This window comes from Lissotriton vulgaris, chromosome 8, assembly GCF_964263255.1.
Source record: "Lissotriton vulgaris chromosome 8, aLisVul1.2, whole genome shotgun sequence".
Lineage (NCBI taxonomy): Eukaryota > Metazoa > Chordata > Amphibia > Caudata > Salamandridae > Lissotriton > Lissotriton vulgaris.
The window spans coordinates 1312966943-1312992852 of NC_141696.1; the positions used below are offsets into that span (position 1 = coordinate 1312966943).

The 25910-nt window shown below is 43.9% G+C and overlaps 1 protein-coding gene across 3 annotated transcripts in view; it reads left to right on the forward strand.

Moving 5' to 3' along the window:
• GUCY1A2 (guanylate cyclase 1 soluble subunit alpha 2) overlaps positions 1–25910 on the forward strand; it is a 1137327-nt gene that overhangs the window by 921935 nt on the left and 189482 nt on the right. Inside the window, exon 8 of one of the 3 annotated variants that reach the window (XM_086933481.1) lies at positions 14504–14524. The exons of the other annotated variants lie outside the window; for them this stretch is intronic. Within the exon in view, the coding sequence (XP_086789607.1) occupies positions 14504–14524 (21 nt within the window). The remainder of the gene's footprint in view (positions 1–14503; positions 14525–25910) is intronic. 3 annotated transcript variants of the gene reach the window in all.

A 25910-nucleotide genomic window follows, 5' to 3' on the forward strand; every position in this document is an offset into this window, starting at 1 on the left:
TAGAATGTGAGACCTTAGGCTTTCCTCATAAGCCCCCCATGAATAAAAACGTACTTGGAGCAAAAACAGTGTAAATGGATGTGTTTTCCCTCAAGATTCTCATTGCCCCCAGGTATCTCCGAAAGCTGTAATACTTGCACAGTGGGTGTATTCATTTTCCTTATGGCTTTGCATATGCTGAACAGAAAAATAGCACATGGTAATAGTTTCATTCGCAGATAGCGGACACAAAGTGCATACAGGTGAATAAACAGCGCTCCTATTAGAGCTCCATAGTGCTGTGAATGACCTCACTTCCAGTGTGTAGTAGTGACATTTTAAATATAAGGTTTTTCGCTAATTGTTGGAGTGGGAGATCAAGAAAAGATTCATAAGAGGGCAGATCCTTAGTAAACAGGAATTGCTCAGTGAGCCTACCAAGAGAGGACCTACAACAAAGACTGATGTGGATATACTCTCAATTAGTTTTTTTTGGCTACAGCTAAGAAGTAGCCGCCAGTAATGCAGGTTCTGACCAGAAGGATTAAAGGTGCAATCTTTCGAACCATTAACGGGCGTGTTTGCAGTAGCGGCTGCTACCAGACAGAGAAGGTGGAGTGGGGGAGGTAAAAAAATAAAAAAGACTTCCTCTTCCAGTCCCAGCTGGCAGCAACAACAGGAAGCACTCGGGCAGCAAGCTCCCCTGAGCCAATCACACCACTGGAATGCAACATTGTGATTGGCTCCACATAGTAAATCACAATGCTGCAATGCAGCATTATGATTGGTCTGAGTGCCGTGGTTTGGCGCTCAGATGGTTACATGGAGGCTTTGTATGTTCCTCACCAGGCGGTGTAAAGCAGCCTTGGGGGGAATGTGCATAGTGCGTAGGACGGCTTGGCCAGCCCAAAAGGGCCGGCCAAGCAGTCATGCACACTTAGGGAGTGCAAACCACTCCTCCCCCTGTGCTGCCCAGCTCTGCCCCGCCATACAAGCCACTGACTTCCAATGGAAAAATACAATGACAAAATGTATACGTTATTATCATTGTATTTATCCTTTTCAGCAGTGGGGCAAAGCTCCTCCACCTTAGTGGAGCGGCCACTGTGTGTTTGAAACACGGGAAGGTGAGGCCTTTGTCGAGGCTTAGCAGTTCCTCGACTGCTATTTTGTGTGACCTCAGCTCTTCAGGAGTCCAAAGCATCACCCAATATAGGAGGGGCCTTAGTCTAGATACTTCTCCCACTCTTTTTAAGTTGACATCACAAAACATTGGTATTTGGGGATTACTCAAGGGGAGGTGAAGTAGTTCGCGTGGAAGAATATAGTTTAAAACTCATTTACCATTTTATGATGTGTATTTGTACATTGCGCCAGTAAAGTGAATTTGGTTGTGTGCAGCGCTTTGTAACGCTAATATAATGGACCATAATATAACATAGTAGAAATCAATGTCGGAAGGAAAAGAAAGAAATTCTCTGTTAGAATGCAATGTGTGTAGCTGATAAGAACAGTTATGTTTTTAATATTATAATATTATAATTTTTTTGGTGTGCCTCACCACCCTTGGTACAAGCCAGACACCACGGACTGCACTATCTATGCGTGCCGTTTTAAACTGCTGTTTTGACCTGGCCATCCTGGATCAGCAATCAAAGTTGTTGAAGCATTTCAAAATTTGAACTAGGTGTCCCAGTCTGGTTCCGGATCCCTCTAACCGGTTCTTGACCTCTTTCTTCTGTATTGCGTCTTTCTGTTGGAGGGCCTCAGATATAGATTTTGTTTTTGGACTCTCACTTCAAGAAAAAAATATATATTTTATTTTATTTCATTTTCTGATACTGGACTCTTTATCTCAGTACAGGGGCACTGAGTCCCCGTTGCAGGAGCTTCTTCTCGGTTCCGGACTCACTGTCCAAACCGTGGGACATATGTCTCCTCCTGGTTCTCAGTCGAGGTCAAGAGCTCCCTGACCAGCTTCCAGAAGTGGAAGGTTAGACCCTGTTCTGGGTTGTCTGCCCTGCTTCTGGTCGCAATACCAGTTATGGGCTTTATGCTCTCTTGGACGACTTTTGTCCAGTCCTTGTTCTGTCTCTTCTTGCACGGGATTTGTCCACTCCTTGTTCTGGGATGACCTTTGTCCCCTCTTGGACGACTTTTGTCCGCTCCTTGTTTTGGGACAACCTTTGTTCCCTCTTGGACGAGCTTTGTCCTCCTACTTTATCTAGAAAAGACTAATGACCGCGGATGGCCATGTTGGGAGGAGCACAAGTTTAATACACCTTCTCTTTTCTTGCATATAAGGCACCCCTAAGCTAAGCCACTGGGATCCACTTGGGGAGGGTGCGGTGTGTTTAAGATGCAGGACACGTACTCGTGAGTTTTACATGTCCTGGTAGTGAAAAACTACTAACTTTGTTTTTCACTACAGCAAGGTCTATCCCTCCCATAGGTAGCATTGGAGCAGCCTGGCAACATTGTACCAGTGTATCTTCCAATTGGGAGTAGTGAGAAAATTGGAGTTTGGTGTCTCTGGACTCCCAATATAAAAACACATCTTTTAGTTAAGGTGGTTTTTAGATTACAGTTCTGAAAATGCCACTTTTAGAAAGTCTGGATTTTCTTACCATTCTGTGCCTCTGCCTTTACCTTGAATACACATCTGAGTTGGATGACCGTGAGCTTTGTGAATCCACTCTTTACAGTCACACACAAAGGTAGCTGAGGTGTGCCCTGCATATTCTGATGGCTCACCGCCAGGCTGATGAGCCTTCCTGAGCTAAAGTGGTGGGATAAGCAGACACTTGCACCTGAATAGAGCTGTGCCTGTCCCCACACAAAACGTTTCCACTCCCTGTAGTGTGTTTGGAGCCAGGGCCAGGAACGGTAGGGTCTTGTGCAATACAAAGACCCTTCTCTGAAATCTCCCTTCTTCAAAGGTTAGAAGGGGTATGACTACTTGACCTCTGACACCATATACTTAGAACACTTCTGGACTGAGAACATTCTGACAGGAAGAAGAGATGTTAGGCTTACAGGAGGGACTGTCACTTTGCTACTTGCTTTGCAGTGGTGACCTACTGCTCCTGTCCTGGGAGTGAGAGGACTGGTCTTTACTCTATACGTTCTGCTTTCTAAAGTTTCTCCAAGGTCTTGAATTTAGCTTGCCTCCTGTTGGAATTCGCACAGTCATAAAAGACTTCACCTGTAGCACCTGGGCTCATCGACTGAGAGCCCTACTTGCCAAGTGGTGCAGACTCAGTCTCTGAGCTCTTGGAAGTTGTGTCCATGCTACAAGAAAATACCAATGCTGAGAAACTACGGAACCAAGGCCAGTGTGCAACTTTGATATTGTGCCTCTGCTGACACTAAAGCTGTGGTCCCCACTTGACATAACGACCGTGAAATACAACACAGGCTCAGACGGTGCCGCAGCTCTTCTGAAGAACTGCCACTATGGGAGTCCCAAGTACTACGCTGCCGATGTCCTTGACGCACCACTCTGAAGCCGCAGTTGTGGCCCAGTGGTTTGACCTCGATGCTGCAAAACCGAGGCCTGGTGGCTTGACTGCCGACTTCAACATCGATACTGCACAGCAGTAAGGAACCAAGGTAATGCACCTGCAACTGATGCATCAACTTCCCTGCGCCTCGCATCGTTCCCAGGTGTTAGCGTATCAACGACCATGCACCGCCTTGCTACAATGACGTCTCGCCTCCTTTGTGCAATGCACTATCCCCAAGCACCAACTTGCCAACAATCCTGCCCAGAAGTAAGGAACCAACGCATCACCATCTCTCCCTGCACCTCATCTCCCCTGCACCTCATCTCATCTTTGATTTTTTACGCATCCAAGATACTGGACTGGGTGTACTCATGAATCCGGCCCTCTCAGACTGAACTTGTGGATTTGTCACAGTCAAGCGCTACCTGACTGCCACAGTTGGAGGTATTGTTTTCTAAGAACTAGAACTTTATTTAATAACCTACAAGGAGGTAGGGCCACTGACGAGTCTCCCCAACCTCAGGGCACACCGAATGTGCATATGAGGAGCACCATATGGCAGTTTGAAGTGCCCTTTGGGCCCAGAGGCCCCAAATCTGTTTCCAAAAAGAAAAAAGTATTGGTTAATTTGCAGGGGCAAAGGGGAAATTGTCAGGATGATAAATGTGCACTGATGGATGGGGACTTTTGAAAGTACTATAAGAGGTGACAGAAAAATGGGAGGCTGCAAGATGTATTTGAAGAAAGCCTAAAGTTCTGGGCGTATAGGTTGGTGGGAACACTGGGGCATATTACCAACATTTTGCGATATTTACCGCTAACGATGCTTAGCAACGAAATATTTAACGCTAAGCATCGCCGGAAATTATCGCAGAGATAACTTGCTATTAGCAAGGTTTATCTCAGTAGTGATAAAAATCCTCAAGCTAACTGCCAATTGAGAGATTATCGCTGGAAAACCAACGATAATCTCTCAAAGTTTGGTGTTAGCTTGATGATAGGGGCTCACAAACTTAGCCATGATATCCACCTTCCATAGGATATCATGGCTAAGTCAGGAAAATACCAGGTGTAAAAAAAGCAGTGCTAACCACGGTTAGCACTGCTTTTTTTATCACTAACAGGGTTAGCGAAATCCTTGATAATAGGAGAAATGTCGCTTAACAACATTTCTCCTATTATTTTTTTCTGGAACGCCCCCTTTGCATCTCATTAGAGATGCAAGGGTAAGCGTAGAGAAAAAGGGTGCTAACATGCGAATTTGCGTGTTAGCACCCTGTTGCTAATAGGGAGATAATTTTATCTCCACTTTCTTGGCTTTTAAAGCCAAAAAAGCGGAGATAAATCCCTTGATAATATGCCCCTCTGTTTGCCATCTGGGAGATGGGTGTACACTGTTCCTCAAAAAACAGGAGAAATTATGTTGGTAAAACATGGAGCGTCTTTTTCCCAGTAAATCTATCAAAGTACAATATCTGCTAATATGAAACATGGTACTACCAGCAACATTACAGAAAAAAAGTGTGATAGATCAGAAAACCTCAAAAACTGGAAAACAATGTTTCACACCAGGACAGTATAGCACAGGGCAATGTCTTGTGCGGGGACTTCACTGAACAAGACAAATGTCGTGCACTGGACAAAGTCTCATACAGGATAAAGTCTCACACCAATCACAAAGAAAAACTCCACCATTGGGAAAACAAATGCCACTTAATGAAAATACCAAGATGGTGATCGTCTTTGTCTCAGTAGAAAATCAATGGAGTCTGTAGTCAGCAGGATTCATGTATCATGAATGTACTTGACACAAGATGATCTTCAGGAAGGTCTTCAGGAGTAAGCCAACTGTATGCACTTAAAATCCAATCGAAGACTTAAGCCTTGGATCTGAATTTTGGGGAAATTCTGCACTCCTCTGCACAAACGGGAGTTTGTGCAAGTGTCATATTTGTGATTTTTAAAATAATTTTTACTCCGATGCTTTCCTGTGCCCAATCTTTCTGGTCACATCTATCAAATGTTTCTAGGGAAAATGTCCAAAAATAAAGGAAAAACATGGTGAATCTGATGAGCTAAATATAGATTCTCCATGTTATACCTCATTTTAAAATGAACAACCTGGACAATGAAATATTTGTCACAGTTGGAAATGGCACATTTTGCAGGGTTACCCCCAAAAGGTTTTGTCCTCCCTCTACCCTGATTGCTGATTTTGTTTTTGTTGGCTTTTGGACTCTGCACACTTTACCACTGCTAACCAGTGCTAAAGTGCATGTGCTCTCTACTTAAAACATGGTAATATTAGCTTATCCACAATTGGAATTTTTAATTTACTTATAATTCCCTAGTAAAGTGCACTACATGTGCCCAGGTCTGTACATTAAATGTTACTAGTGAGCCTGCATCACTGATTGTGCCACTCCTTAAGTAGCTCTTTAAACATGTGCCAGTACAGAGCCTGTGTGTGCAGTTTTAAGTTGTCATGTTGACCTGCCAAGTTAAACCTCTTGCCAGGCCCAAACCTTCCTTTTTAATACGCATAAGTTATCCCTAAGGTAGGCCCTAGACAGCCTAAGGGAAGTGTGTTAAAAAGTAGCACATATACTTTTACGTTTTACATGTTCTAGTGGTGAAAAACTCTTACATTTGTTTTTCACTACTGCAAGGCCTGGCTCTCCCATAGGTTAACATGGAGATTATGTTGTTAAATTTTACAAGTGTAATTTCTAATTGGGACGACATGGGACCCCGAATTTTGGCGTCTCCCCAATCTAATAGTGAAATTAGATTTTGGATGGGCGTGAGGAGCGGACATTTATACCTGAATTGCCTGTGTCCTTTCCCCTCACAAAGGGCTGCATACCCTTTGTACTGAGTCTGGAGCCAGGGTAGGAAGTGAAGAGACTTTGTGCACTTCAAAGGGCTCTCTTTGATGGCTCCCTCACTTCAAAGTCACAACTGGCTATAAGTACTGGACCTCTGACTCCAACAACTCAGTACTCTTTTGGACCTGTGGCTACTCTGCTAGGAAGAAAGACTCCTGTGTTGTTGAAAGGACTGTCACTCTGCTAGACTCCTGCTCTGCTGTGCTGACCTGCTGACCTCTTGCCTGGGAGTGAGAAGGACTGGACCTGGATCTGTCAAAACCCAGACTCCAAGGGCTTGCTGGCTTGCTTCCCGTTTGAAGTCTCAGGGCCATGAAAGACTTCCAACCCATCTACCTTGAGCACCTGAACTCTGCCAAATGAGAGTTTTGACCTGCTAAGTGGTGCAAATCCAGGCCCGGGCTCTTAAAGTGCTGCAACTGTCAAAATCCATGCATCGCCATCTTTGTGCCACTCGGAACCAGCACATCTCCTTCGATGATGCATTGCAGCTGCTGCCAGGTTCGAGAACATCACTTTGCAGTAGGTGCAGTGCATCACCTACAGATTTGTCGATTTCCAACTTTTTGCTGCTCGGAATCAGTGAATTTCCTACGTCCAGAGGATCGACTACACATCGTCTCCTGTGTTCCACGCATCAGATTTTCGTCGACGATGCAAACAAGGTACTTTGCAGCAGGATACAAACCGTACTCCATTGCAGTCAGCCTGAAGTTTTTGAATGACCCGGTCTAGTGAATCCAGGTAGCCCCGATTGGCGGTTTATGCTTTGAAGCAAAACATTTTTATTTAATCTTTATTTATTTATTTATTTATTTATGCGTTTTTATATAGCGCGGACTTTACCCGAAGGTGTCAGAGCGCTTCACAGTAGGAACATAACTGATACATGAGAACATTACAAGTGAGCAAAATATATAAATCCATAACTCTGGTTCCACTCATTGGAGTATTGGCATTTCGGTCTTGTTTTGCTCATTAAATTAAGCTCTATTTGTCCAAACAGAAGTGGCATCTTATTGTGTGGTGTTTGCACTGTTTTACTGTTTGAAGTGTTGACCAAGTACTTTACACATTGCATCTTAAGTTAAACCTGACTGCTCTGTGCCAAGCTACCAGAGGATGAGCCGAAGTTAATTTGGGTTGTGTTTGTGACTTCCCCTGACTAGGATTGTGGTCCCTGCTTGCATAGGGTGCCTACTTCTGCCAACCAGAAACCAAATTTCTAACAGTCACATTGGGTAAATAACCTGTCCAAGGGTTATTGTACTTAGTGGAGTCAGTAAAGACCTCGCCCTTTCTAAGGGGGCACAGGAGAAACAGTGAGTGTGTGGTCAGCAGAATACAGAGCTACAATGCTGCCGCTAGGATGCCGCACTACGTACAACGTCACAAGCCACATGACCTTGCGGCAGCACACAAAGTTTGCAATACTGTTTCTGAAATGAGTTCTGCTGCGGTCATGTCTGCCATAGTCTGATGCACAACCTCTACATGCTTTCTGTCAGATGGAATACTTTTGATGCAATAATTGCAATAATTGTTTTCTCAAAGTGCCTTGTCTGAATATGTGCTTTATTTCACATGGAAGCCTCAATAACTGTATAAGGCATACAGCTTATTTTCCTATTACATTCCCTACTCACCTGTAATGCTAAATGGCTGACAAGCAGAGGGGCACTCGATTACAGACACAATTGTGGTGTAATTGAGCCATATAAATCACGTGTTGCTATAGATCAGTAATGAAATGAAATGCCAGCATTTGTAAAGTGCACAGCTACCTCTGGAGAGGTGTCCAGGTGCTGGGGGCTGTCAGGAAGATTAAGCAAGCTATTGCCCAGAGTCGCATGGTGATGGGCTAACCTGCCGTCGGGGATTGAACCGTGAACCCTGTTGGCCAGAGTCAGGCACCCTGGCTGCTGCGCCACACATCTTCCACCTCCTGCCTGAGCCGCCATGGTGTGAAAGGAAGGTCTTTGAATAGAATTCGAGTACTACTGAAGCAATTAAAGGGCTAACTTGCTTTTCTGCTCAGAAGTTTGAAATGTATTTTTCCCCTGAACGTCACCATGAAAAACAGACGTTTATGGTAGATGTCTATTTATTGCTGTGCTGGAGTTTCTTATAGGAAAGCATCATTCTATCTGCATTTTACTACACTTCGTAATCTACTGCAGGCTTTGCATGTGACACATCAAACTGTTTAAAATATTTGCTTGCAACGAATTACAAGTTTTATTTGGATTTGTTTATTTCCGCAGTTAGATTACAGATGTGTATTATATTTCATTGAAATAAGCAGGTCGTCTAGGGTTCAAAAGAGAGTTTGGGGAAAATAGGTGGGGTAATCATCCAAAGGACATTTCAAGACAACTGGAGCTCGGTGACTTTGCAAATGAACTCTGTCCTCGGCCTCAATCCTCTATAGGATCACGGAATACCGTAGTGACTTCCAATATCTTTTTAATGTACAGCAAGAAGTACTTCATCCCACTTAAAGTGTGAACCCTATCTTTTCTATATGTTATACATAGCATATTGCATGAGCTTCTCTCCCTGCCCTCTGATGCTGTTTGAGTCTGTTCTATGTAATACAGTAAATAATGTCTTGATTCCTTCCTTTTGCTATGACTCACTTGCTGCTGAGATTTTTTAGTAACTTATAAGATGCAGATTTAATTCATAGATGGTTTACTCAGCCTTTTCCCTTCAAAAATAACTATATCAGGAACCAGTGAATTGCTTAACAACACGATTTAAAGTGCTTTGAAGCTGCAGACCAGGCCCGGATCTCCAGAGAGGCGTAGGACCATTGCCCCTCTGCTTGTCAGCCATTACAGCCCACATATGTACTCTTTATTTGTCCCAGACCCATTCCTGTATAGCGTGCCATTCGTTTCATTGTTCACCCTTTATGGGGCGGGGCCACCAGGGATCTGTCTCTCCTGGCAGACAATAGGCCTGGTGTATTGCGGCGCCCCACTCGGGCTGTGTAACTGAACTGCACATGTCTGATTGACTGGTGTTTTGCTTGTGGCCAGCCAGGCATGCGCAGTCCAGGCTTCCCCAGTCATTGCTGTAACATTTGTATTGTTTTATTTAATTAAAACCATAGCAATGTTTACAAAAGTACAAACACATTATATTTACTTACATCTTACAAAATGAATCTAAAAGGATAACTTTTCCTGTCATGCCATAATGTCATTGATTTCTGTGCATCCTTTCACTATACAGTCAATGGTGCGGATAAGAGTACATAAAAGAAAGAAACATTTCCGCTCCAGTGGATTTGAACATAAAGAAGCATTTATGAATGCAAAATAAATACCGACAATAAAACAGCACTTTCTAATTTAAGGTAGCCAGCCATCAATAGTGTTTGTTTCTTAAGTCCTTTGACAATTTTCAACTAAGGAGTGTGGAGGTCAAACATAATCACTGACCGGTTTGCATAGTCCGGTGCACGTTTCCTTGATTACTTTTGGCTAATCACGACAGGGTATGTTTAAAAGCTTTAGGAGTTCACTGTTTAGCTGGGGATCTCTAGGATTGAAACATGCTATTATGGCTTCCCTGTATGTTTGTATTCAATTCAATTCAATTCAATAATCTTTATTCGGATATATAGTATCCATAAAAGCACAGATCAAAATACCAGCCAAAAATTATTGCATTAAAAACATTTCAAAGAATAAAACCAATAAATAACAGGGACTTGTAGTACGTGGCATAATCACAAATGTAAATATTCATATTATAAAAGAGAGTCAATATGTAAGGCGGCCACTCCGTAAAATGCCATGGCTCGATTAACCATAACAGTAGCAACATATGGTTGTCTATGTCTGTCATTTAAACAAGGTTTCAATTATTGTTGTCTAAGCCTTTGTAGTCCTGGGCAGATACAGGTCAAATGTATAAGGTCTTATTCCTTATCGTTGCAATGCTGCATACTGTCTGGCCGGTGTATCTCCATTTGGCATGGGCGCTAACGCTAGGATGTTTCCCACACGTAGGGCGAGAAATCTGCGTTTTATGTGTGCTGGGAAAAGGAGTAGGCTTGTATGGGGAAGCAGATAAGTTGGTGTAATGCTTTATTATCATCCAGGCATCTGAACGGGTGCTGAACTTGTTTTTGTCCGCCAGCATGGAGATCATTTTTGTAGTTCTGTTTGTTGCCCATCTGAAGGTATCATAGGTCGCATCTGATGCCCAGAGATTCCTGAGACCTAATGATTTGATGGAAGTATACAAGTACCTATGGTGTTCTGATGACTGATTGTGTTGAAGTGCTGACCATAAGGCTTGATTTAGGCAATTAGGAGAACGGATACTTTTGCACCAGTTTTTTATTGCTCCTGTACTTCTGGGTAAGTCTTGTTTAATGAGGCCAAATTCTAGGCCGATTTGTGAGGGAGAGGTACTCTGTGGTAAGTTGAATACTCGTCTAAATATTTTAACTTGTGTCTTGTCCAGTATTTCTGCATCCCGGCCTTTCATCACCATGCTTGCATATGTGATTGTTGGCATTAGTTGGCATTTAGGCGATTACAGTTAACACGTTAACCGCGGTGGTAATTCCGCCACGGTGCGGGCGTTTCCGTGCGCAGATGGGGCCACGTCAGCCATTGGCCGACGGCAGCACTGGGGAGGTAGTGCTGCCGTCGGCCAATGGCCGACGGCAGCAGGGAAAGGGTTAAAAGAGGCTAGAATGGTATAGACCCAAGTATTTATAGTGTGCTACTGACTTCAGGTAAGTTTAATTTAATAGGAATCTAGGTGCACGATCCAGAGAGATGTTAAGTGACAGTGTTTAAGTTTTTCCAACATTTGTCTCCAGGACTCATGGGTACTCACAAACTTTCTCTCCCGGGCCATATTTACAGTGTGGTGTGTGGCAGAGGGGCGCAAGGGTTAGGGTGGGGTCAGTGGGAAAGAGGGCGGGGCTAGAGAAGAAAAATAACCTGCGACCATGAGGTTGAACACCGGCCCCTGTAGCGGACGCCCTCGTTCACTGAGCTACCAGACCCGGCATACACACATCTCTCTTTCTCTGTCTACCTCACTCTATCTCTTCCTACCTCTCTCTGTCTCCTCCGTCTCTCTCTCTCTCTCTGTCTCCCTCCCTTTCTCTCTCTCTTTCCCTCTCTCCCTCTCTCTTTCTGTCTCCCTCTGTTTCCCTCTGTCTCACTCACTCTGTCTGTCTCCCTTCCTCTGTCTCCCTCCCTCTCTCTCTCTCCCTCTGTCTCCCTCTGTCTGTCTCCCTCTGTCTCCCTCTCTCTCTCTCTGTCTCCCTCGGTCTGTCTCTGTATCCCTCCCTCGGTCTCCCTCCCTCTGTCCCCCTGCCTGCCTCCCTCCCTCTGACCCTCTCCCTGTCTCCCTCCCTCTGTTCCCCTTCCTCTGTCTCCCTCTCTCCGTCTCCCTCTCTCTCGGTCTCCCTCACTCTCCCTCCCTCTGTCTCCCTCCCTCTGCCTGTCTCCCTCTGTTTGTCTCCCTCTGTCTGTCTCCCTCCCTCAGTCTCCCTCTACCTGCCATCATCCCTCTATCTCCCTCCCTCTGTCTGTCGCCCTCTGTCTCCCTCTCTGTCTCCGTCTGTCCCCGTCCCTCTTTCTCCCTCCCTCTCTCTCACCCTCTGTCTCCCTACCTCAGTCTCTTTCTGTCTGTCTGCCTCCCTCTGCATCCCCACCTTTGTCTATCACCCTCCTCCCTCTGTCTGTCTGCCTCTGTCTCCCTCTGTCTGTCGGCCTCCCTCTGTCACCCTCCCTCTGTCTGTCGCCCTCTGTCTCCCTCTCTGTCTCCCTCTGTCCCTATCCCTCTGTCTCCCTCCCTCTCTCTCTCCCTCTGCCTGTCTCCCTCCCTCTGTCTCCCTCTCTCTCTGTCTCCCTCTCTCTCTCTGTCTCCCTCTGTCTGTCTCTGTCTCCCTCTCTCGGTCTCCCTCCCTCTGTCTCCCTCCCTCTGTATCCCTCCTTCTGTCTCTTTCTTTCTGTCACCCTCTGCCACCTCCTCCCCCCCTCTGTGGCAGCCTGGCTGAGACAGCTTCCAGGCATACACACAGCTGCACCCCAGTACTTCACTTTCTCTCGGTCTCACTCCCTCTCCCTCCCTCCGTCTCCCTCTGTCTCCCTCTGTCTGTCTCCGTCTGTCTCCCTCTGCCTGTCTCCCTCTATCTGTCTCCCTCCCTCTATCTACCACCCTGTCTCCCTCCTTCTGTCTCCCTCCCTCTGATCCCTCTCTCTGGGCCATATGTATCATCAAACTATTTTGCATTTCCTAAATAGCGAATTTTAAGGAATCGCTATTTAGGAAATGCAAAATGGTATGTATGAACAAAATCGCTTTTTATTTGCGATTCCTAAAGCTTCCTTATTTGCGAATTCGCAATTAAGGAATAATTTCCCATGCATTCCTATGGGCCAGGAGGCCCATAGAAATGAATGCAAAATAATTCTCAAATCGCGAATTCGCAATTTGCTAATCGCGATTTGAGAATTATTGCAAAGGTGCAGGGGTGTCTCAAAGACACCCTGCTGCACCCCTGAAAAGAACATGTGTGTGCATATGGCGCACATACATGCCCTATGGGCATGTGTGCGCATCATATGCTACCATTAAAAATGCCAATTTGTGCATTTCTGGAAGAATTCGCAAGTTACCATCAACTGAAAGTTGGTGGTAATTTGCGAATTCTTAAACAAAATTCGCAAGCTAAAATTGCTACATACATAGCATTTTAGGAATCGCAAATTTGCGATTCACTAAATGCTATGGAAAAATAAGGAATCGCACAAGTTTGCAATTCCTATTTTGGGAATGTTTCATACATTCCAAAATGTGCAAAACGTCCGTTTGCGAGTCGCAAAGGCCGAAATTCTGCAAATTTCGGCCTTTGCGATTCAAAAACGGCTTGATACAAATGGCCCATTCTGTCTCCCTCTCTCTCGGTCTCCCTCCCTATGTCTCCCTCCCTCTGTCTGTCTCCCTCCCTCTGTCTCCCTCCATCTGTCTCCCTCTATCTTTCTCCCTCCATCTGTTGCCCTCCCTCTGTCACCCTCCTCGCTCTGTCTGTCTCCCTCTGTCTCCCTCCCTCTGTCTGTCACCCTCTGTCTGTCACCCTCTCTGTCTCCCTCTGTCCCCGTCCCTGTCTCCCTCCCTCTGTCCCCATCCCTCTGTCTCCTTCCCTCTCTCTCTATGTCTGTCTCCTTCTATTTCTCTCTCTCTCTGTCTCCCTCTGTCTGTCTCTGTCTCCCTCTCTCGGTCTCCCTCCCTCTGTCTCTTTCTGTCTGTCGCCCTCTGTCACCTCCCTCCCCCACACTCTCCCCCCCATGGCAGCCTGGGCTGAGACAGCTTCCCGGGCACACACACAGCCACACACCAGTACTTCACAGGTCTTTAACAGACTATTTACTTGTGAATGAGGCTTTGTTGTATTTCACCTCTTAGCGCCCCTGCATCTCCACTGTGACTATTGCTAGAATCGCCCAACCCCCATAGAGCAGAGTCTCTCGGAGTCCGCGCTGCTGCGGCGGTGTTTGCTGACAATCTTTAAAAAAACACACCAAAAAAAACACAAGTACAATGTCTGCAAGGTCCGCGGGCCGCCAAGAAAGGCTTGCTGGCGGCTTGCGTGCCATACTATGAGTACCCGTGCTCCATGTGATTTTTTTTTTGCATAGCTAACAAATGTATTCTGTGATTTTTGTAAACCCACTTTGGTTTGACTGAATAAAATAATGTCATCAGTGTATGATACGTGAGTAAGTCCAAAATGGCTCAGGCATGGGAATGAGAATTGGCCTGGTTCAGCACAGATGTAAGATCTGCCATACAGTCATCGCTGTCAGGTAGATAGGGATGCAGAGACACAGCCCCATCGGTCTCGGACTGAGCGATGTGTTCGCCTGACCCAGCCAATCCTCGCACTGCTCTTAATCAGTTTAAAAATATAAACATCATGATAGAGGTGCTTGCATTAGCTGAGATGCATGGTGCTTAGTTTCCAAGGGCTCCGCATGCTCAGTTCTTCTCTACAGCCAGGCATCGTGGTGCAGATGGATTTAAAAGTGTAAAGAATGAAATCGACCGTCGAGGTAAAATGATTAGGCAAGGGATTTGTGATTTAAACAGTTTCTCTTTTCCCATACCCTTGTTTGTAATGATAAGCCAGAAATGTGATTTGTACATAAAAGCTCTGCAGACAGGCCCCAAAAAAATCCACCTCACCTTCTTTGTCGCCTTGAATCATGCATTGAAAGGGCATCAAACCTTTTATGAGCTCTGTACATAAACGGCAACAAGAACTGAGAGAAAGTTCAATGAGTATAACTGTAACTCAGTCCACAATCTACTAATTGATTGAGACACCATGATGCATGATAATTTCCCAATTAAGAATGATTGTGTTATGTAACTAGTGATCATCTAAAGCACGGCAATACTGTCAGGAAGAGTTTGCATAAAAATTGCAGACATAAGCCATGCTAATGTAGCAGCAGTAAGTACAGTATGCATGCCTCACCACTTGTGAGTCACCAGCCGCCACTGCTCTGTGACTGTAAACACTCGGGCACTGATGCACTGTGGTATTGTTAGCTGTCACAGTTTCGCTAATACCATTATTTTAATTCAGTCTAGCGTTCGTTTTCTTTACTTGGTATGTTTTCATACCACCTCTCGTTCCTCAGAAATATGAATAAGCATTCATCATGTAACCCAAGGTAACCAATGTAATATAGCTTCAGCTACTGTGGGCAAACAATATGCTCCATATAGTTTCCCTTTAGACAAAGGAAGTACAAGAAATGATAGCTGGCATCAAGCAGGGCCCCTTGTGTACACAAGTAGAGGTATGACAAGGAAAGCAGATAGGGACACATCGCTACAGAATATGTGCCTTTTACCAGATTTCTACTACATTTTGTTGACAAAGCAGAAGAAAAAGGACTGGAAAAAGTGGGCACTAATGAGTGGAAGAAAGAAACATCCTAGAACCAAAAAATGTAGGGGCATATTAACAAGGGCTTTATCTCCGCTTTTTTGGCTTTAAAAGCCAAAGAAGCGGAGATACAAATATCGCCCTATCAACAACAGGGTGCTAACATGCAAAATCGCATGTTAGCACTCTTTTTCACTACGCTTCCCCTTGCATCTCTAATGAAATGCAAAGTGGGCATTCCAGAGCAAAATAATAGGTGAAATGTCGCTAAGCGACATTTCTCCTATTATCAAGCTTCACGCTAACCCTGTTAGAGACAAAAAAAGCAGCGCTAACCACGGTTAATGCTGCTTTTTTACGTCTGCTAATTTTCAGATTTAGCCATGTAATCCAATGGGAGATGGATTACATGGCTAAATCCACCATAGGCTATCAAGAAGGATATCCCTATTCCCGGTTCCTTGTTAAGGTGCCCCATAGTGCTTTTATGGTTTATTTATCATGGTATGCCCAACCTGTTAGTTATCGAATACTGGATGACAGAAACAGTAAGACCAGGGGAGGCAGAGAAAACCGATACACAATCATAGACGTCTGTCTGTGTCTAAGCTGATCATCAAATACCTCTTGTTTAAAGAGGCGAAGAGGAATGTATTGGAAAGAGTGTCCATGATCCAAAAAGCCTTCATCAGGACCTCTTTTGGCTTTCACTAACATTACAGCCAAAAGAGTTACAGCAGGTTCACGGTGAATCACTTGTAGTGGAACTTCCTTGTAGCGGTCCTTGCATTGCAAGTGAATACTGGGTAAACAAGAGGTAAGGTACCCCCCTCTCCCGTCTCATAGCCATTTTAAACTTTCTGACACTTAAAATGGGCTCAATGACAGCTAGCTCTGTTTCACTGTAGCTGTCTGTAGAGAAAAACTGTACAAGGTAGTTGCAACTTCAACAAGTGTTTTTAACACCTTAGCTGCGTCGAACGTTCAGCACCCAGTATACCCAGAGTAACGAGCGCTGGCCTGTCGGCCAACGGTCGTGCGCAGCACTGGCAAGGTAGTGCTCGCGACGACCGTTGGCCGACGGCAGCACTTAAGGGGTTAAGCAAAAGGTGAGAGATGTCCTGTGATCCTCCAGGTAAAGATGGAGTTCAGCAATTGCCGGAGAAGGCTCTTCAGAACAGAACCATCCGGAGAAGAAAATAACGCACGTTAAAGAAAGGACCTCTCGAGACACAGCTCAAGATAAGCATGGCACAAGGAAAACAACTTACACTCTAATATAACAGAACATAACACTACATATAACACTTCATATACTGCTGGTGCATCAGCTTCCTTCTAGTAAAGATACATTTTGAACAGGTCTGAACCCAGCAGATTTTGGACATGAATTTCCATCGATATCTTGCAAAAAAGCACCTTCATTATTCACCACCTTCTACTATCAAAATCATTTGGCAATCATCGAAGAAGAATTTGTAATCGTTGAAGACCCTGCCTCAAAAACATCAGCAAATTAATTTGAAGAAACAGAAATCATTACCGCGGCATGCAGCCACCAAGAACCATCAATTTGGCCCAAATCCCAATTAACAACCTCACAAGCATCCTTTTTGTTCCTACCATCCTACAAAATGTGTTCCTGCTGAAAAGTCAATCTCACCAAACATCTGCTCCAGCAATCCTCACCATCAATAAATACAGCACCTTGAAACAATTTCAATACTTTAAGCAAAGATGTGGATTTTTATTCCCCTTTTTTAACCTAATGGGAACACAATCACCAAAATTGATGGGGATCTCTTTAACTGTGCATTTACTGTCAAAGTGGATTTTAGAAGCTTGCTGTCTGCATGGAGCATAATCAACAACAGCCTTTCAGAATAACCAACATCATTAGAAACTAGACCTTTCAACCAATTCAGACATACATCCACTCTGGGTATTTTTTTGTGCAACAGATTTAAAGCCGACACCTCAGTAGTGCTATGTGGGGTAATGTAATAAGCCCACGTTTTCAGCCTAAGAAAATCTTCCGAATCCACACCAAACACATTGGTTTTAATTCCTTCTTTCAAAAATGTATTCATTCTTTCCACCGAGCCATTCAGGGTGGGAGAATGCAACTCTACTCTGCAATGTTTGATGTAATAGGTTTCAATAAATGGTTTCATTTGAATAGATGTAAAGTGTGTCATTGTCAGTAATACATTTTCTAGGTGTGCCTTTAATCTGGAAAATTCTTTTCAAAAACATAATTACTGAAGTCGTATTGGGGGCAGCAACAAAATCAAATATATTGTTTCAGATCTTTGCAAAGGCTTCTTATAAGAAAGTGTCCAGCATGCGACAATTTGACAAATGTCCCCGAAGTGGCATGGGGGTAAACTCAAATCACTCCTGTGAGACCTGTCATCTTTGACTTGATTTCTCTTGTCTTTTTGCTTCTGACCTGTGTTTTTGACTATGTGCTGCATTTCGTTTTTGCTGGTTTTAGGACGCTGGGTACTTTACTACTGCTGACTAGTGCTAAAGTGCAAGTGCTTCCTGTGTACCTTGTATTGGGGATTGGTTTATGCATATTTGGCATATTTTCTTTGTTAGTAAAACCCTAATGAAATGCACCAAGTGTGGAGCCTGCAAGTCAAATTCTACTAGTAATTCTGCAGCACTGATTGTGCCACCCACATGAGTAGCGTTGCAAATATGTCTCCGACCTGCCACTGCAGCCTCTGTTTGTGCAGTTTTAAACTGCCTCTCCGACATGGCAATGGAACCCACTTGTCAGGCCCAAACCTTCCTTTTACTACATGTAAGTCATCCCTAAGGTAGGGTGCAGGGTATTTATAAGGTAGGACATGTGTGGGAATGTTTTACATGTCCAAATACTGAAATACTGCTCATTTTGTTCTTCATTATTGTAAAGACTATCTCTCCCATAGACTAACATGGTGATTGCCTTGAAATATCTTTTAAGTGTATTTGCCCATTGGGAGCTAATAGATATTTGGAGTTTAGGGTCTCTGAACTCACAATTTAAAAGTACATTTTTGGGTGAAGTTGGTTTTGAAATTGCATGTTGGAAAATGACAGTTGGGCTCTTGTGCATTCACTCTGGACATGAAACTAAGGAAGCTGAAGGTGTGCCTTGCATATTCTGATGGTCCATCACCAGGCAGATGGCTCTTCCTGAGCTAGAGTGGTGGGAGAAGTTGTCACTGACACCTGAAAAGGGATGTGCCTCGCCTCACAGAAAGTTGTCTCCACCCCCTTGTAGGGTTTCTGAAGCCAGGTCAGGGAAATGCAGGGTCTTCTACACTACAAAGAATTTCCTTTGAAGTTTTCCTACTTAAAAGGCAGAAAGGGGTGCAGGTATTGGACCTCTGACACTCCAAAATCAGAACACTTCTGGATTAAAGGACATTCTGCCAGGAAGGAGAGTTAGATTTTGGTCGAGGACTGCCCCTGTGCCTGTGGCCGTGTTGTGCTGGCCTGCTGCTTCTGTCCGGGGAGTGAAATGACTGGATTTTGCTTTCTGCATCCTTCTTCAAAGGGTCTTGAAGGGCTTGTGCATGGTTGCCTCTTGTTAAGAAGTCTCAGGGCCAACAAAGACCACAGCTACCAATTCCTGGATCTGCCTTCGATGAGGAGCCATTTTAGAGTTTTGAGAGCTGGGGAAATATGGTCGAACAGTTTACAGTTGGTGATGAACCTGGCTGCAAGGTTGTGTACAGATTTGAGTGGAGCTAGGTGGACCTTGGGGATTCCGGTGAGGATGGCATTGCCGTAATCGATTTGTGAAAGGACCAGGGATTGAACCACTACTTTAAAATCTTCAGTTGGGAGAAATGGTTTGATTTTCTTGAGATGACGGAGAATGAAGAGGGCTTCTTTAGCCAAATTTTTGATGCAGACATTGAGGTTTAGACTGTTATCGATGGAGATACCAAGAGATTTTACTGAGTTGAACAAGGAGAGAGAGCAGTTGAGGGCATTGAGGTCGGAGATCCAAGTTTGAATGGGAAAGGGTTGTTTTTGGGGAGAAGAGGATTATTTCAGTTTTTTGGGAGTTGAGTTTGAGATGATTAAGGTGAAACCAGGATTGGATTTTAGTGAGGGTGTCATTAAGGTGTATGATGTCAGCGTGGGTTTTGATCTTGTAACAGAGTTGTGTGTCATCAGCATAAAGATGGTAGTTGATACCAGCTTGATTTAGAATAAGGGTGAGGGGTTCCATAAAGAGGTTAAAGAGTGAAGGTGAGAGAATAGATCCCTGGGAGATGATCGGAGTGGGTGTAGATAGACAGTCTAGAATTTTAATTTGTTGGGCTCAATGTTGAAGATAGGACACAAAACATTTGTGGGTAGTACCATTGAGGCCGAAGCGATCTTTGAGCACATTAAGTAGGGCAGAGTGGTTAACAGTGTCAAAAGCTACGGAGAGGAGGATAAGAAGACATGTCTCACCATTATCAAGGGAGCGGTGGATGTCATTAACAATGTTTAGTATGGCAGTTTCAGTGCTGCAGCCTTTTCTGAATCCTGATTCTAAGGGGTCCAGAAGGTTGAATTTTTCGGTCTGTTTGTCTAATTGGAGCAAGACACATTTTTCGAAGTCTTTGGAAAGAAGGGGGAGGTTAGTGATGGGGCAGAGGTTGTTTAAGTCATTAGGATCAGCATTAGCGTTTTTGATAATGGGGGAGATTTGATCAAGTTGGAGGGAACTAGCGACACTTCCCGTTGCAAGGGAGGTGTGATGATTGAGGTCCAGGATGGGACAATGATGTGCTTTAGGTCTTGGACAAGGTTAGAAGGGAAGGGGTCTTTGGTATGAGAGGATGGTTTTAGTTTAGTAATAATGCTGTGGACTTCATGCTCAGTTACAGCAAGTAAATTATGTCAGGAGGCATTGTTTTTTGGTTGTGAGTATGGGAGGTTAGGTACAAGAGGAGTAGGGGTAGGAAGGTGTGGGGGTAGTTTCGGGAGAGAATAGGAGAAGGAATGTATGATGAGGGGTAAGTGTGAGCTGAGGTAGGGGGTGAGTATGAGGGGGAACTAGGGGTGTCAGTAGGCTGGAGTGTGAATCAGAGGAGATGACAGGAGAAAGTAGGGGTGGGAAGGTGTGGGGGCTAGTTAAGGGGCGAATAGGAGAAGGAATGTGTGATGAGGGGTAAGTGTGAGTGGAGGTAGGGGGTGAGTATGAGGGGGACCTAGGGGTGTCAGGAGTCTGGAGTGTGAATTAGAGGAGATGACAGGAGAAAGTAGGGGGTTGGTTGGGGCCTGCATTCAGTGGAAGAATTGATCTTTTTTAGCGATTTTTTTCTGAGAAGAAGTGGGCAATTTCTTCACATCTAGCGGTTGAAGCCCTCTGGTTAGGTGAATCCACACATCGACACTCACCTCCTGTTTTTTTCGACACAGCACCACCAATACTATCACTAAACACCTTTGAAAATTTCCGAAGCGGTGTAGTGACAGCATTCATGAAAGAAGATTAAAGCAAGGAAACTGGTATTGCCTATCATCACAAGTGTTTCCGACCAGGCACCAGCATAAGACTCATTTTGGTTAAATATTACCTACCCACTAAGTCCCTCCCTTTCAAAGCAAATATATACTTTGGTGAGTGTAGATCTTCCTAAACAACTTATGGACTCAATAAAGTATCCTAATAAATCAATATCTTGCTCACCAAAAGCTTTAGGATGTATGTCCGGTACATTGAGAGGAAAATTCTTACCACAGTGGAGGTGAAATACCACATCTGACAAAATGGTAAAAGGACACCTTAATGAGCCAGCATGTTCAGTATGACCTTACTGACATATGCTTTATACAAAATACCTTTATCTTTACCTGGTGAAAGAATAATATCTTTGTTTTCTAAGCAAAAACTTGTGTGAATGGTGAGAACCACATTAGACAGATCAGTGACACAATCATCTACATACACAATATTGACTCTAAGCAAAGCTTTCCCACAAGTACAAATAGTTTATAAGTGACCTATTTCCTGCACATATTGCAACATTTGCCTATGGCAGGGCATTTTGAATTATTACCAAGATGCGATGTAGACCCACATCTAAAACAAACAGGTGGATTTTTCTTGGACACCGTTTTAACAAATGTGTCCTTAGTGGAGATTTCATGTAAAGAAGACTCATCTATACATCGATTACAATCAATGTGAAGTTACTTGATTGCTCCAAGACCATGAGTTTACTGGACACTAACAAACATTCAATGGCTTTGGAAACATCTATAACTTCTGTTAAAGTGGAGTCTCTACAGCTTTACTGACATTCTTGAACTTTCTTTGAATAACAACTGTAAAGAAATTGATCTCTAATATAAATGTCAAGAGAATTCCCATCATGTGCTTGTTTTCTTTTGAAAAAGTTAAACCTTTTCAATAACACACGTTTGCTTTGAGAATTTGTTCCTTAGTCCCATGACCGCTTCAATATATTCATTCCAACTTTCACCTAAAGGGGCTTGTGTCACTGGCAGATTATCAAAAACCTGTTGCCCCATGTGGCCCTAAGCAGCTAAAGACCATTACTGTCTTCCTTTGGGGTTCAAATTTAGCAGCATCAATCGCCACCAAATAATTCTATTGCACTGGAGGCATTCCTGGGTTCTGAAGAAAAGGTTGAATCTGTACCAGTTGACATGAAGCCATGGCAAAATGCTGATAGCGAGTAAAACACAACAATACAATATGCCAGTTAAGATTTGAGATGAGAAATCATACCTCCAATGAATCAAAGAGCTGGCCAAGGCATCCTAAGTAACTGTTTACCTTTCAAAGCAATCGTCAATAGTAACTGAAGAAATTGTCCAGAAAGTTAATCACATCCACTTCAAAATGGCCGCCACATCAACACATGACGGCATAATCTTCACTGTTTGTCGACATGCCGCAGAGCATTGCAGCATATCATGGGAACAAGACAGGTATGCTAAAGATGCTCAGAGGAGAGCAACTCACATTGAGAGCTCCTGACCGCAATCCTCAGGTGGCACAGCCTGGTGTGCATGGAGAACTCTTGACCACAGTCCTCCAGTGGCCTGAAAACAAGAGAGATGGTATTCCAACAGGAGTCCATCCAGTAACAACCAGGTAACATGAGGCCTCCAGCAGCCCAAAGCTAAGTGAGATAATCCAGGAGAAAAGCAGCCAGGAAGGCGAGATGAGCAGGACGACTTGAGTGAGCTCTCACCCAAGACAAGGCAGTTGCAGCTTCAATAGGTTTATTGAAGGAAAAAGTGAGAGCACATGTCCTGTGATCCTTAATGTAAGGACGAAGTTCAACAACTGCCTAAGAAGGCTGAGGACAGAACCCTCCAGAGGAGCAAAGAACGTGGATTCCACATCAAAACCTCTCAAGACACAGCTCAAGATTAACGTGACACAAGCAAAAATGCTTACACTCTAAAATAACAGATCATCACACTGCATATAACACTACATACACTGCTGGCACACTGTAAGACCAGCACATGCTGTTAGGACAAAGACAGAGGGAACTGGGGAACTCTTGGGGGGCAATTATAAGAGTGGTGTCTTCAAGCATCCTGCATGCACCTGTGCAGATGTATGTTTGAATGCATCTGGAGACATATAGAGCAAACCTACCTACTAAGCAATGGAACGCTGTAAAATGGGATTGGGGAGAGAAGATGTATGTCAGAGAAGAAGAGAGGTGACCATTTGTGGTCCATCATCTGGAGAGTTACAAGTCAATGAGGTGTTGCTTAAAAGAATTGCTCTTTCAATTAGAAATCGTCATTTCTACATTTGATTCAATAAAGATCTGTATATCTAATTGCTCTTATTTGTAATATGGTATGAATTGGATTGCTGATAGCAGGAGAGTCAATTTGATTCCTCATAAAGCTCCTCGCTGTCCATCAGCGGACCCACCTAATAAGTGACAACGTGTGTTGGCGTAGGTTCATGGTAACTCTACTCTCATCGGCAAACACAGCACACTGAAACAACAAGGACACATGAAATGCAGTAGTCACAAATAATTAAATACCAAACATATGCTGTCTACTATGTGGTCTATAATGCATCCATACATAAAGTGGGACAAAATTATTAATAAGGCTAATAATTGTACCATAGCTCAGAAGCCAAGTACATGAATTCCTGAAGACAGTAAACCTCAAAATCTATGCTTCTCTACATGCTCAATAAATAGGAATCAGATGTTAACTGCCACAAAGCTCACCTCGTTATACACCTGGGCCTCAGAATTTACCAGTTTATGCTTCAGTTTGGCTAAATGTTTTCAAGGACATTGTATCACTCGGTGTACAGGTGTGGAAATGTTATTGCAAGACTGCAAAATTGAACACACTAGAAATGGGGTCAGATATGCCAGCTTTCATTCTGGCAACCCACATATCCTCCTTAATCCATAAGATAGGCATAATTTCATGCGTATGGGTGGAGCGGGTACAGCGAGATGTTTGTAGTGTCCAAAGGGGCTTTTGCTGGGAGCTATTTATCTCCTGGAGACATTTCTGTACCAAGTAAACTAGCTCTTGCAGTTGACCTACAGTTCTGTGGATGTTGTTTGCATAGTTATTATGCAGCAGGTCTGAAGTCTGGAGTCTGGAGACTGTCTTGTATTGATTCCACCACATGCCTTTTTTCCACAATATAGATTTGCACCATGTAAATCTCTGTACTTGATTTAATTATTACAATATAGTTGTGACAGCCCTGCTAGACTTTAATAATATACATTACATAATTTACTTTACTGTAAGAATATATCACACTATCCAAAATAACATAAATTAATAGACATTTGTAAGTGTCACAACAAACTTTTATCGGAGCTCCTGCATGGAATGATGTAGAAAGCTGTAAAATAGAAAGATACCATTAAAGATACCTATCTGACATAGGCCTGAGTGGGTCATGAGATAGGATACAACCAGGGGCCTTATTACAAATAGTGTCCCGGGAAGCAGTGCTCCCCCTGAGAGCAGCCCTTTGGAGGGGGAAAGGAGGTCCAATGGCTCCCTCCCCCAGACATCCCCTTGGAGGCGGTGCAATCACCCACCGCACCGGCCCGCAGGGGGATCGTGGGCCCCCTCTTTAAAGTGCAGGCGTGTTGCCGTCTGGCCAGAGAAACACAGAGCGGCTTTAAAGTGCAGGCACGCTGCCGTCTGGGGAGAGAAACACAGAGCGGCTTTGAAGCAGCCACTCTATATTTCACTGAATGCGCTACCCCCAGGGCAGTGTGAGTTCATGGCTGCCTTAAGTGCAGTACATTCATCATAATAGATAGCATTCTTCCTGTTTCCACCTGTCGCACCTGTTTTAAGGTGCGTCCTGTCTTTAATACAGGCCCAGGTTTTCATCAGTCTCTAGTATTCAAGGTGGTTGTGTGTGATATTTATTCCTGGTTAGGAGCCAATTCCAGACTTTTGCCATTTGAACAGAGAAAGAGGTACCACTGATGTGAGACTTTATGAAAGAATTGATGGTCAAGAGCACAGTCAGAGTGGGCTGTAGGATCGTTCTTTGTAAATTTTCTAATGCATGTTCTTTCACTCCTTCCCCCAGCGACACGTGAGCTCAGACATAGTGGGCCCTCTACTACCCAGCAGATGCCACCTACCTCTCTCGCCACTGCTATACATTAAAGGAGCAACTATGTCCCATGTTGCGCCCTGAAAATCCTGGTGCAACTAGAATGGAATATTATTCTGGTTTGGATTTAGTAACTTGTTATGAGGATCACAACAACAAATTTTAGCTTACCAAAAGAAAAATGTTGAATTAAATAATATTATATCAGCCGTCACAAGGTGGGAGGGTACACATTCACAGCCATATGTGTATTTTAAAGACTAAAACACCTCAGCATCATGTAAGAAGATATTGCAAGTAACCCTTAGGTTCCCTGATCGTATAATGCCATACAACATGCTGCGTTGGAACCCTGAAGGGACGCAGCATGATGATTTGCAATATCTTTAGCAATTGAAGGTGGCCAAATTCTACCAAGTATATGGACACATTTAGCAATGGATGTATTAGAGCATTAACCTGCCAGAAGTAAAACAGTGCTCCCTAAACCGTGTAATGCATAAGGTAAAACACTGTTTACAGCGTGACCCCCAGGAGCGGCCGGTGCAGGTAAGCGTGGTGAGACGGGGTTGGGGGAAATCGACCAATGATAATGAGGGAAAATAACATTAAATAAAAGAAACTCACTTACCTTGTGCTCGCCGCATCACCGACTCAGTGATGCGGTGCGCGCATGGTAAGACTATAAAATAATGTACATCTAATGATCCCTGTGGGGTAGAAATAAAGGGATTGTCCTATTGATAAGCTCTGATAACAGGTGGAAATGTTTTCCCATGGTAATGGTACTCATTTTAATAACCTCATAAAGATGAAAGGCTGAGGAGACCCACCAGGCTTTGAACAATGATCTTTAGGTTGAACAGAGATCTATGCTTTGGATGCATCAGTTTACTGAGCCATTTTATAAGCTTGGCATTTCAGCCTATTAAAAAAACTGCTTGTGCCCACTAATCATAATTTTAATAAGTAAAGGCCTC